The sequence below is a fragment of the Phalacrocorax aristotelis genome, chromosome Z, assembly GCF_949628215.1.
Source record: "Phalacrocorax aristotelis chromosome Z, bGulAri2.1, whole genome shotgun sequence".
NCBI classification, from domain to species: domain Eukaryota; kingdom Metazoa; phylum Chordata; class Aves; order Suliformes; family Phalacrocoracidae; genus Phalacrocorax; species Phalacrocorax aristotelis.
The window spans coordinates 41,979,985-41,993,671 of record NC_134311.1 but is presented as its reverse complement, the minus strand read 5'-3'; the positions used below and the strand labels follow the sequence as shown (position 1 = coordinate 41,993,671).

At 41.1% G+C, this 13,687-nt stretch overlaps 1 protein-coding gene across 1 annotated transcript in view; it reads left to right on the top strand.

The window, feature by feature from the left end:
- The window catches only part of TRPM3 (transient receptor potential cation channel subfamily M member 3), a 452,616-nt gene that overhangs the window by 402,946 nt on the left and 35,983 nt on the right, over window positions 1–13,687 (top strand). Inside the window, exons 13-18 of the mRNA XM_075078767.1 lie at window positions 1,656–1,796; window positions 3,780–3,809; window positions 4,908–5,197; window positions 6,041–6,269; window positions 8,857–9,024; window positions 9,990–10,115. Coding sequence (XP_074934868.1) covers window positions 1,656–1,796; window positions 3,780–3,809; window positions 4,908–5,197; window positions 6,041–6,269; window positions 8,857–9,024; window positions 9,990–10,115 — 984 coding nt within the window. The remainder of the gene's footprint in view (window positions 1–1,655; window positions 1,797–3,779; window positions 3,810–4,907; window positions 5,198–6,040; window positions 6,270–8,856; window positions 9,025–9,989; window positions 10,116–13,687) is intronic.

Below are 13,687 nucleotides of genomic sequence, written 5' to 3'. Positions count from 1 at the left end.
TAGATCTGGGTGACCTATTCAAAGTTTGCTGGATCATGCCTTCTTTTCTGGTAGGGAACTGCTCGCTGAACCATAAATTGTCATCTGAACAATTCGGAGGCAGTGATTTAGAGAAGGAGGCAAACTTTCATTCAGGGGCATTCCCTTCCCATTAGCTGTTTCCTCCTGTAAAGGGATCAGAGTTTTCCCTGTGGAGTTCCCAGAGGGGAATGATAAAACAGATGTGCCCATGACAGGGTTTTGTTCTTCCATCACCAGAAACCCCCTAGAGCACTTCACTGGCACATCCGTGAGACCAGCCTACCCTGAAATTGTTCTGGACTGACAGGTGTTGCATCAGGCTTACTGCTACAGGAGAATAGAATCGCCCAGTTAACTCAAAGGCAAACTCAGATTTATATGCAGTAAAAGACAATCTGTTACTGAGATCTTTCTTCATAGCTTTGCAGGCCATAAGTATTGGAGAACCCATGACCTGTGTTGCCATTTTCAGGCTTGACAATGAAAAGAAAGAAGACAAGTGCAAGGGAGTTCACAAAGTGAGGGCGATAAGACATGGACATACTTATCATTCTTTTCTCCTTCAAAATAAAAGATGCGTGCTGAAGGCATTGTATATACATTATATTTAACAGAGGATAAGAAAGGGAAATAAATGGAAGAGCAAGTATGCAGATGTCTTTTCCAGGATCCTACTAATGACCCTTTCCACAAGCAGAGTTCACCTCTTGGGAGACAATCTCGCTGGCACTGCTGGAAATTACATAACAGGATTACTGTGCTTAGAGGGGCTTTCAGTAAAATATGGTAGGAGTTCAAGGAGGGACCATCTAGGAATATTGCAGGGTCTGTAGTTTTCTTCTTGAGCAAAACCCCAAAGAATTAGCTGCAGATATTTTGTTTATTACAGCTTTAATACTTAAGTTTCATACATACAGATGCTTTCCTCTTACTAGGTGTGGAATTTAAGCAGATATGTGTTTATTTGTGCATATGCCCAAGAACAAATGCTAACAGACTCTCCTTGCCTCTAGCAACTCATGCACTAAGTCCTCTAGAGTAGATAACACAGCTCTTTCCCCCTGCCCTTCCATTCTGGAACATGGGAAGGAAACACTGCAGGATGGGAAGATCACACACAGGAGCTGGTTCCATGTGAATAAATGATATTGCATGATGTCACTTCATGGTGCCTTGGCAGCACATATAAGGCAGTCCAAAGAGATGCCAGCAGAAACATGAGATGTCAGGACAAGAGCTGTGGGGGATAGATGGTGCAGAAAAGGTGCTATCTTGCAGGACTAGAGTCCAGCAACTGTGCCTGACCTATTAAGTGTGCTGATCCTCGTGCTTTTTGTTCTGCAGTTGTGTTCCTTGTTTCCCCAGCTGAAGAATATGAGTACTATGTACTGACATTATCTTCTCTTACTTCCAAGTTCTTCACCTTCTTATTTAACTTATGTCTTCTTTCCAAGCGAGAATATCCAGGTTTCGGTTGGATCTATTTTAAGGTGAATTAATTAACCAGCATAATAATACATTCCTGTTTTTAACTATTTAATTTGTTTTATTCTAACATCATTATAAAGTATATTTAACAATGCCAGTAATAAGCATTTTTTCCTCCCCCACCATCCTTCTTAATTTCATCGCAGGGAAACTTACCTCCTGATTATCGGATAAGTCTGATTGATATTGGTTTGGTGATAGAGTACCTGATGGGAGGAGCATATCGCTGCAATTACACCCGAAAGCGGTTCAGAACACTGTACCACAATTTATTTGGGCCCAAGAGGGTAAGGAGCAAGCTATTTTCCATCTGTGTGACTGGACCAACTGGCAGAGATTACCGTAGCTTCTTAGATGGTCCTGGCTGGGGGGATCCACATGCACACGCTATTCAGTATACAGATTCGTTTCCATTATGTACATAGCAGCTATTTCACCACAACACACCACAAGCCAGCCACTAATACAAGCTACATTTTTTAATTAATTTAATGAAAAAATTATTAGGTTCTGCTGCCCTGATGAGACCAGGACATAAAACAGTCTCCTATGGCTCTAAAATCTCTAATTATGAGTATCCACAACTTTTGAAAAAAGTCTTTTGACCTGTACTGATAATACCATAGGGCACCTGAGTTAGACTTGAAAAAACTTCTGTTTTGATAGATGCATTTCCAGTCTCATGTCTCATCTTCTTGATTGTGGCCTGAAGGTATCAGGGCAAAGAAACCTGTAACTCAAAATTGGCTTTATCGTCTGGATGTGGCTCCAGCTGAGTAGTAAGCTCATGGCAAAAACACCAGTGTTTTTGTGGTTTTCATGTTTCATAGATTACAATACTGTGAATACAAAGGAAGTTTACTACCTTTCTAAAACATAAAAGATATTTATTGTCATCCATAGGCATATAACATCCTGTCATAGCATGAGTAGGGAAGTGGTCATGCCCCTGTACTCAGTACTGGTGAGGCCGCACCTCAAATACTGTGCTCAGTTTTAGGCCCCTCAGTACAAGAGGGACATTGAGGTGCTGGAGTGTGTCCAGAGAAGGGCAACAAAGCTGGTGAAGGGTTGGGAGAACAAGTCTTATGAGGAGTGGCTGAGGGAACTGGGACTGTTTAGCCTGGAGAAGAGGAGGCTGAGGGGAGACCTTATCGCTCTCTACAACTACCTGAAAGGAGGTTGCAGTGAGGTGGGTGTTGGTCTCTTCTCCCTAGTAACTAGTGATATAACGAGAGGAAATGGCCTCAAGCTGCATCAGGGGAGGTTTAGATTGGGTATTAGGAGAAATTTCTTTACTGGAAGAGTGGTCAGACATTGGAAGAGGCTGCCCAGAGAGGTGGTGGAGCCACCATCCCTGGAGGCGTTCAAAAAAACATGTAGATGTGGCACTTCAGGGCATGGTTTAGGAGGCATGGTGGTGTTGGGTTGGTGGTTGGACTTGATGATCTTAGAGGTCTTTTCCAACCTTAATAATTCTATGATTCTATGATTCTGTAATGCCACCAACCCAAACAGCGTTAAGAAAAATCCGCTCCACTGCTCCCAGTAAGATCTGTAGTTCTTCCTTTGCCTATTTTTACCTCACATGTTCATTTGCTGTCTCAGTTCAGATTTTAGTAATTCATGTCATCGAATATTGCTCTCGGTGGCTATAAAGGGCAACAGCTCTGTGAAACAGTTACAGCTGAACACCTAAAATGGGTTTGTTTGTTTTCCTGCACTTCCATTCTTTACTTTTGAGGGAAAAGGTAGTAATTGTAGCTGCTTGGAGAAACTTCCTTCCCTTAATCAGTCCATCAGGAAAAGCAGTTAGGTAGCAATTTCACAGATACTGAATCAACACACAGAGCAGCTCTACAACAGTCAAGAAAGGTATGCCAGCAGAATGGCCAAAGTATTGATGTACTCCAGAGAAATTCATTCCTATCTCTTTTCCACTAGAACAGCCCCAAACCAGCTGTAATTTGTACTTCATTCCAAATGTACGTCTTCTGTCGTGTATTTTGGTGAAATAGGGTCAAACTCAAGGTGGAATTAAATATATATATGTAACTATTTGATTGATATATAGATGTATATTATATTACATTGCATTACATATATATTATCTGTACTCTATTATCTATTATTTGCTCTAAATTATACGTTATACATCACGTTACACACTTATGCATGCATGTATGTATGTATGTATGTATACACATATAATTGCAAGTTTTTCATCACTCTTCTGGGAGAAATAACATTTTTCTAACTTTTTTGTACAGCCAAAAGCCCTGAAACTGTTGGGAATGGAGGTAGGCGACCTGTGATGAATCTTAATGTCTTTTCCTGCTTTGACAAATATGTGCTATATCAAGATAATGTTTAAATTCATTGTAATGAAGGCACCAATAGTTGTTTTCAAGTTTTGTATGAGAAATGTGCTACACAAATTGTATTTTTCATCCAGATAACTTGTTTACACAAGGGCCAGATTGAGAAACATTTCTTAATAAAACTCCAGCGGATAAACAAGAGAAAAGAAGGCTCTGCCCCCTTTATAAATCATTTTTCTTTTCATGAAGATTAAACAAAATGTTTCGGTCTGCCAGGCCAAGCAGAATTTCAGTGAGATAACTATATAACTTTAAACATGTTCAGAGAAATAAGCAGTTGCAGAGACTGATGCAGAAATCTTTACATGGACCAAATTTCTATCAGGTTTTTTGACACTTTTGGCTACCCCAATGCTTCAAGGAGATAAGAGTGTTTTCTTGTTTGTTTATTTTATACAACAACTTTCATTTTGCTGTCCACGGATGCAGCCCAGAATAGGTCAGCCTATCTGATAAAAGCAGTAGGCTAAAATGGGAAAGAAACTAAAGGCGATAGAAATAACAAAGAGCTGAAGAAAGAAGGGATAAACATGGGATACAAAGGCAGCATGGGAGTGAAGAAAGGAGATTCCTACTTTTGTGAGACGATAAAGAGAAAAAGCAAGAATAAGCAGGGAGGGAGTCTTCAGCAGACCAGAACACTCCCTGGATATGTGCTTTCTGGAGGTGGAACAAGGCGGATGCATTACAATAGATGTTACATTTGGTATGAACTCTTTGTTTTAATGGTTCTGCATATTGTGTGATTGTGCTCTGTGTTCTTAGGAAGAAACAGTTCAGAGTGATAGTCCAAAGTCTTTTTCCCTGTGTTTAGGTGTGGGATTACTGACTTCTTAATTGCAGTTCATGGACCAATACTTTTATCATCATTTTCCTGTGTTAAATATTTTGTCAAAAAAAGCTGAAGGGGCTGGCCTGCAGGGAATATGTTTGACTTCTCTGGTACTGACTCCAATGCACTGTATGAATTAATTCAGTTCCTTCACTGGTGAAAAAAATTGTCTACAATTCTCACAGGATGATGTTCCTTTGCGGCGAGGGAGGAAAACAACAAAAAAAAGAGAAGAAGAAGTTGATATTGATTTGGATGATCCTGAGATCAATCATTTCCCCTTCCCATTCCATGAGCTGATGGTGTGGGCTGTGCTGATGAAGCGTCAGAAGATGGCCCTCTTCTTTTGGCAGCATGGGGAAGAGGCTATGGCTAAAGCACTGGTGGCATGTAAACTCTGCAAAGCCATGGCCCACGAAGCATCAGAAAATGATATGGTGGATGACATATCCCAAGAGCTGAACCATAATTCCAGGTGAATTTTCTCTCATGTTCACTTTCATTTGTTTAAAATAAAAAGAAGGGAGAGGGGCTGCTGAACCTACCTGAAATTTGCTTATCAGTACCTTACTTTCATTTCTAACATGTAGGGAAAATGTAGTCCCTTTAGAGAAAGTCTAAATGGCTTTTAAACCATTCTCTCTGCCAGAGAAGCAGTTGCTAGCAGTATAACTTCTGAAATGAGAAGTTGTCAAGAAGGCAATGAAATATCTATATTGTCTGTATGTTCTCCCTGAGGCGTCATGAGTCAGGCTACAACCTTTCTCTGTGCTTTTTCAAGACACTCTGTTCATCCCAAGAAGAATAATTGTTGAAATCTGTACAAACATAACATTTGGGCAGAAGTGGTAATTAGCCAAGAGCTCATACTTAGGTGAGCAAGCCAAGACACTAGATTCCATAATAATCTTTGCTGATGTTACAAGTTTGAGATGCAGAATTTTAAAAAGGGTGTTGGACACTCCTTTTTCCAGAAGACTTGACCATGAAGCCGTGGGCAAACAGCATAGAAGCAGTCCTCTAAGCTGCAGATAACCAGAGGATTTCAGCTAGAAAATGTCAGGGAGGTGGGCAGGCAGGTGGGAGCAGACAGCTGGTAGGTGTGGGTGCTCATCACTGCTAAGTTGTGGCACTTATTTATATGCCTATCATTAGCCACTCACATTTGAAAATGTGGGTTTCCATGTGTACAGTCAACATCACGATTTGCATGATGGAAGATGACGCCTTCTTTGCAGAGGCTGTCAGTTGCAGAGGGGTGTTTTCTACAGCAGGCTGCTTGGGCTAACGGGAATGAACGAATGTCCCTCTGTTGCAGGGACTTCGGCCAGTTGGCGGTGGAGCTGTTGGACCAATCATACAAGCAGGATGAGCAACTGGCAATGAAACTGCTGACCTACGAGCTGAAGAACTGGAGCAATGCCACATGCCTGCAGCTCGCAGTGGCAGCCAAGCATAGGGACTTCATTGCTCACACTTGCAGCCAAATGCTGCTCACAGACATGTGGATGGGTCGCCTCCGGATGCGCAAGAATTCTGGCCTAAAGGTCAGCACTGTTTTAAAATAAGAGTAACAGTCAGAGGAGTTCTAATAGATGGTGAAGGGCCTCACAACAAATCAGTAATAAATGGCTCTATTAACCATATTTCAGGTGCTTATTGGTAGTGCCATTAGGCGGGGTATTCTTCCTGTGTTTAGTTTTTCAGCAGGGAGCTAATCACAAACCCAAGTTCAAAGCACGTTACTTAGTTTTTTCATCATCTTTCTCAAAGTTGTCTCCAGCATCAGTGACAGTTATCAGAATAAGAATTGGGCCAGGAGGTTAGTATGTCACCCTGCCTGGTTACCTGAGGTTAACCAAGGTTTTTAAAGATAAATAAAGAAAAAATGAGGCATAAGTGAGCTAAGCACTAGTGAAAGGTGCTGATCCAACACCCTTCCCCAGAACAGGCCAAACCCAGCAGTACAAAGTTTCTTGCAATCCTCTGCCAATCTTCCAGATGACTGACCTGAAGGGACTGCCCTAGAGGATCTAGAGGATAATTCAATTTTCAAAGCTGTTTAAGCTTTATTTCCACAGTTAGTGAAAATGCTAACAGAGCAAGGTGAATTCTGGGAGGTGAATTTGTGTCCATGGTCTGGCATCTTTCACCTTCACCACAATACTCACCAGTCAGTACATAATCAGGAATTGCCTCTTCCTCCCAGATGACAGAAATATTTTCAGTGAAAGGTTTCTCTCTCCTGCATTAGTCATGTGTTTGAGAAGTGGTAATTGCTCAGCTGTTTTGCTGTGTGAAAAGGTGTTTGGTAATACGAGAATGCTTATGAGTATGTGCATCATTATCATACAGGATCTAATCCAGTGATAGTGATGAATCAGAATAAGTGACTGATAGCACTCTCATCATCCTCCTGCAGGAGCTGTGCACGAATATTGTTCCAGTTACAGATAGAAAGCATTCTTATGTTTGGACACATCTTTACTACCTATTTTTCTGACTCAACTCACAGGCACGTTTCCCTTCAGAGGGACTGCAGCCTTCTTCACTGCTTGGCTTTGCAGGTATTCAGCCTGGCTAGACGGGGATCAGTGCAGCAACACTTTTCCCACTGCATGCTTTCTTCTTTGCAGCATGCGTCTCTTAAACCATAAAATAGACCTTTTTTTCACAATGAATAACGGAAGGTAACAGACTCTGTTTCCTTTCAGCTTCTGGTAACATCAGGGCTTCAGAAGGATCCTTTACTCAGTTCCTAGACTGTGTTTGATTTCACTGGAGCTCATTAGAAGGGCCTGTTTAAAGCTAAAGCAGGCTACAAGATACAAGAGCAAGAGGCCGCATGGCAAAGAAATAAATTTGCAAACATGAGTCATGGATTATTTCCCATGAACAATTTTCTCCCATCAAAACTGGCAAATGGCAAGAAGGCTGAATGCAATTCTTTAGAGTCTTGACGGGGATGTATAGCACCAATGGGAGGGGGAGAGGAAATTGTTAATACCGTCTGGTCTTAAGAATAGCCTCTCTGGGAAGCCAGGTCTGCCTATAACCCCCTCTCCCTGGACACATCCTTTTGCGACAATTACAGGAGCAGGGCAGGCAGCCTGGTGTTCAGCTCTTCCAAGGTTGGTGCACAGTGCTTATATATGCTAACTGCTCCAAATTGCGATGCTTTGTATGGTTTCAACAGCTCACACACTGTCTGTCAATAGGATGAGCACAAGCAGTTAACCTCCCTGACCTGCCAACAAGCTAACTATCTGGTTTTACTGTCGTTTAGGGAGAGGTTTATAACAAAATAATTTTCCATGAGATTACAGCAAAACCAGGGAAAGCTGTTGTGCTTGTGAATACAGACTGGCCACTTCTTTTTGTATTATTATGATATCTCTTCAGTTATACTACCGATTTAACCCCAGGCATCGTTCATTGCATATATCCACACAAGGTAATTTTAATAGTTTCTGCACTCCCACATCATAACAGAGGGAAAGCAGAAAAGAAAGAGCTGGCTTTAACATGAGCATTACACAGCTGCCAGGTTACTGAACCAAAACCTAAGGGGACCACAAAGCTAAGCACACCAGCATTTGCTGTTGCTGGCTTTGCCTTCCTCCTCAGATCCACACATGTTTATGCCTTGACTGCCTGTGTGCACTAAGTATGAACACAGAGAGCTTAAGACCTATTAACTCTCTCTGTAGAAATTAATACTGCTTGTGTGTCATTTACACTGATATTGTCTATTATGAAAAATGCAGAAATTTTCAGGTCTGAGATGTGAACACCCCAATGGTCCCACCTGCCATTGACCTGACGTAATATATTGTAAATCTATTCCGGTATGTAACAATATGCATCTGATGAGCAAGGTGATAAAATATTTAAGAGAGGCAATTAGCCATAGCACTCACAGCAATGCTAATAGAAGTTACATGCCTTGTTTCACTGGAGCTCTGAAAACATTACCCCAGGTAACAAATATTCTATTGTCATAGAAACTCACATGCATGCATATAATTCTTTTCCTAAATGTCCTGAAGGAGTTGTTCCATTTGATACTAAGTAACCATCATGATTGTAATCTATTTACTGTGATGATTATTGTTATCATTATTATTGCTTTAGGTAATTCTAGGAATTCTACTTCCTCCTTCAATCCTCAGCTTGGAGTTCAAGAACAAAGATGATATGCCTTACATGTCCCAGGCCAATGAGATCCATCTTCAAGAGAAGGAGCCAGAGGAACCAGAGAAGCCAGTGAAAGAAAAAGAGGAGGAGGACATGGAGCTCACCGTAAGTGCCAACAACAAATCATCAGCCTCAGTACAGTCGATTTGTTATTCCCACCTCTGTGGGTGTTGCTGGCTGTCTGACGCCTAAATTTAGCAGATGATAGGATACCACTATTAACACACCCCTTTCTTCAGTGGGACTTATACCAGATAAGTTGGCATCATTGCAAGTCTTGGCGTTGCAGCAGTGCATGGTGATGCTGAAGCATCGTGTTGTGATGTAATATCCTCATATTTTGATTCAATCTGATGCCACATTGTCAAAAATAAATCTATGAGTTTCAGAATTGAAATCATTCAGCCATTGTAGGTGAGTGGGACTTTCTGGTAGAAATAAGTTCGCTAAGTCTTTCTTTAGGTGGAAATTCCCGCAGATTCATAGAAGCTAGAGATTTTTTTTCTTTTGGTTACCTTCATTAGAGAGTAATTAAGTGTGCAAACAGGCAAGAAAAATTATTAAAACATTTTTAAAAACTCTTTATGAATTTGTGTTATTGCCTCTCACACATACATACATGCAGTTTTTAGTCCACTGAAGACATTAGCAAGCAGCTAGACAGCTCAGCCCTTTCTAAAAGCTTCTGCAGCTCAGCAGAACTGTAGAAGGAAGGACTTGTCTGTATTAGTAACATAGCCTTAGAGGAATAATTTACACCACAAAGAGAATCAGTTAGCTAACACTCTGAAAACTATACTTCCAGTCTCTTGTTCTCAGACTTGTTTGACACTTTTTAATTTGGACAATTATCTTACAAGCTATCAGAACTGCCTTAGCTTAGTTTGGTTTGGTTTTGGTTTTGTCTGATTGTGGTGTCTTTGAAAGGTTTAAAACTCAACCCCGGCTGGTCAAGGTCAGGCCAGATGCATAAGTAAAATTTATGGTTAATTTATAAAAATTAATAAATTTATTAAAAAAAAAAAAAAAGAGGAAGGAAAAAAAAGCAAAACCCAGACTGTTTCCCACAGGCAAACAGCAGGAGCTGCCCGCAGGACCCCGTCTGCAGGCAGGCAGAAGGACCTGCCTACAGGACCCAATATGCAGGCAAGCCGAAGGAGCAGTCCACAAGACCCACCTACAGGACCCGTTTGCAGGCAAGAACCTGGCCGTTGGGAAGGACCAGTAGCCAGAATAGCAGCAATGGGCCATTCTCTGCTCATTAGCTATCAATTGCAGTTTACTATCCCTGGCTTCTGATCCACTTATGAAGTGCCTGTTCAAATCAAATAAGCACTTTGCAAGCTGCCTTTTTCTTGGCAATGGGGAGAAATTTGGGGAGGAAGCCATTTCCATCTCTCTGCAGTTATCCCAGCTCCTGGTTTCTTGTCTACAATACTGTGTTTCCTTTTAACCTTCTGACTTGGGCTACAAGGAAGTGATGTGTGAACTGAATCTGCTTTTCCAGACAAGTCTTAGATGTTCCCTACTTTCTCCCTTCCATGTGCTGACAGTCCTATTGCTCTTTCCTGTCACTGACTCTGCCCTTAACTCTTCAAATTTGTTGCATCATTCTAGAGAAGTTTCAGACACTTAAAGCCTTTTCCATGAAATAAGAACTGTTTCTGTGGAGTGTAGCAAGTTTAGAAGCAATATCTTTGGTACACTACTGCTGACTTAACATTTCGGCGTACAATCTATACTGTCCTTAAGGACTTCTAACACAGCGTCTTCACTCAGGTGCCCTTCAGTGATGAGGAGAGATGATTTGTTAGCAAAGAGACCTTTGCATACATTTCTGTGACTAGATGCCATAGTCAGTTATATTTAGCCACCTCCAGCCACCATGTCAGGGAGAGTGTTCCTACCTGGCATGTTTTAAATATAAGAAAATATTTTAGATTGAGGTTTTGTGTTGTTCCAGCCTCAGTCAAATGATCTGGCATGAGCTATGTTGGGTCTCTTCTCCACTGATGAGAGGATGCCTGCAAGACTGGGAAGTGCCTTTGTGAAGTTTCCCTTTAGCCACACTTATATTAAGGATACCTTATTCATAGTTCATTAAGATTAATAACTGATTGAGATGTGATATTGCAAATGTTTAATCAACTGCTGAACTCCGGCTCAACAGAACAGTCACTCACCCTAACCATAGCTCGCGACTATTTAGAATGATCTGCATATTTTCTCCAAAGTTTTTTACTTTCACAACAAACTGAAAATAGACTTCTTTCTGTGGTTACTAGAGTTTCATTTATTAATTTACTTAATTGGTTAAAATATTTTCAAAAATTTTCCGTGGTTTGGGTTTCTGAGCCTTGTTCAGCTTAAACAAACAAAATTGATGAACTAAAAATCATTTTTGTTACCTCAAAAGTCCATTTCTGGCAAAAAAATGCATCATCCAAACAATCTGCCTAACTATTTCTAATCATTCCCAATGAATACGCCTCAAGTCTCTGTATTCCGAGAATATTATGCCAATAAGCATTTTTATAAAGGTACAGCTAAGGTAAAGAGCTCACATATAGTCAAGGTCTGTTCATTCTTATGAAGCTTTGTGTGTCCTACACTGCTAAGCCCAGGTGACTAATGATAGGCCAAAAGAGTCAGTTTCCTCCTCTGGACTGCACTTGTGCAGAGTAGATGAGGTACAGGGCCACAGTGATTTTTGCACAGTTTTGCAACTTGTTTGCACAGGATGATGTGGTCACACAGACTGCAGCAACAGTGAAGTAGCTCTCCACATGGGTGTATGTGTTTGTTTTATGCTACTTTCAAAGGATCTGGTGGGTAGCTGAACATTTGGTTATACTACGAAGATGCAGTGTTTATTCACTGTAAGATACTTGTTACTCACACCTGCTTTTACCTTTGTAACAGATACATGAGAGTGCTGGGCACACAGTTTTTTAACACATAGATGCTAGGCAACGGTCTTTCCTTATAGCAGCCACTCACAAAAAAACCATGCCTGAATACTGCTCTCATCACTGCTCACTCAGCACCAATGGGGTTTACAATTTATGCATGGAGCTGCCAGTCATTAATTCTGAATATTAGACATAGGGGAGGGCACTAAAGTCTAAAGGCCAGGGACATTTTGTATTTGTACAAGTCCTGACCAGGGTCTTAATTAGTCACTGATTTTTAGGTCAGTCAGAAACCCCAGCAGTCTACCCTTCTCCCACTCTAACACTGATTCTGGAAGCCATAACTGGGAGCATCCTTATCCCTATTCAGTGCCTTATTGTTGGGTTATTAGAGTTTCCCAGTAAATGGTCTTATTTCAGAACACAGAATAACTTGTCTAAGTGCTATAGGAGAAGTTTCAGTTGTTGTTTTGCTCATTCTGTTTAATTTTCCACATCAGATAGGAAGTCTGGACTTCCATGGGCATCACTAAGAGTCTGACTTAGGACTTTTCAGCAGCAACAAAGCTAGTAATGTTGGCTAGTCTCTGGGCTCACATTATCTCATCTGTAGTACATATGCTTAGCCTTTCACCATGCCAAGAAGTAACCAAATATACCACTAAAAATACAGTTCTTAAGATAGGAAAAGCTGAGGACTAGTGTCCTCATCCCCTGGCCCATCATACCAGCAGCAAGGTGTGAAAAACGGCAGTGGAAGACACTGCCAGAAGTCCTGAGGCATAAGTGCTAACCCTTTCCATGGAGGATGACATTTCCTACTCAATTTCTCCAGAGGTTTTGGAAACCCCCCATACTGCCACCACACAACTGCCCTGGCACTCTCTGTGTCCTTTGCCATGCTCAGCAGCCAGGATGACTGAGCTCCTGATACTTTAGCCCTGCTCCTCTGTATTCACCTTAAAGAAAACTGAGCACGTGCAAAATCCAGTTTTACACACATGTACATCAAAGGCATTAAACCACGTCAAGGCAGAGACTGGTAACCCTAGAACAACTACCATGGAGGCAGCATTTCTATACAAAGCGTAGGATACAATGGGGTGTGCAGAGAGAGGTATAGTATATCCACCCAGCTATGTACCGTTTCCACACCAGTTCTGTGTGAATACAGGGTAAGTCTATATGTAGCATGCAGATTTGACTAGCCTATGATCATTCTAGCAGGACTGAAATCCCTGTTATTTCATTACAAAACAGATAAATATGTTATAGGATCATTAGATATGTTAATGCAAAAATGCAGAACCCAAAACTATCCTGGTTCCCTATCAGTGAATGGTGCTTAATTACATAAAACAAAATGGGGAGAGGGACAGGAATACTGAACAGAAAAATCTCCATGTAAAAACTATGCGCACATCATCCCCTCAGGCTAACACGATACAGTTGTACTGTAGTTTACAATGTAGTTGAGCTGCTGTCGCCCTTACCTTGCATGACTCATGGTGAATCATGGACAAAATTGTGTATTAGAGAAAGAGATACCGCCCACACAGAACAGTGTCTTGAGTTATTCCCACTCTATTACTTCCCTCTCCAATGAAAACACATTTGTTCACATGCAGCATTGCAGCTATTCCGTTAACACAGTCACTTAGGTTATTTCTGTATGTTTCTAATAGGGGGGCTTTTCAGTTTGTTAGTACTGTGATATAATTAACAGTCAGGGACATCAGGTCAAATCTAATCCCCAGCCATCTCAGAGCAATTCCCCATCTGTAGCATGGGGGAGGGGAGACATTAGTATTATACAATACAATTAATTCAAAAATAATTATAGCAAAATAAAACTC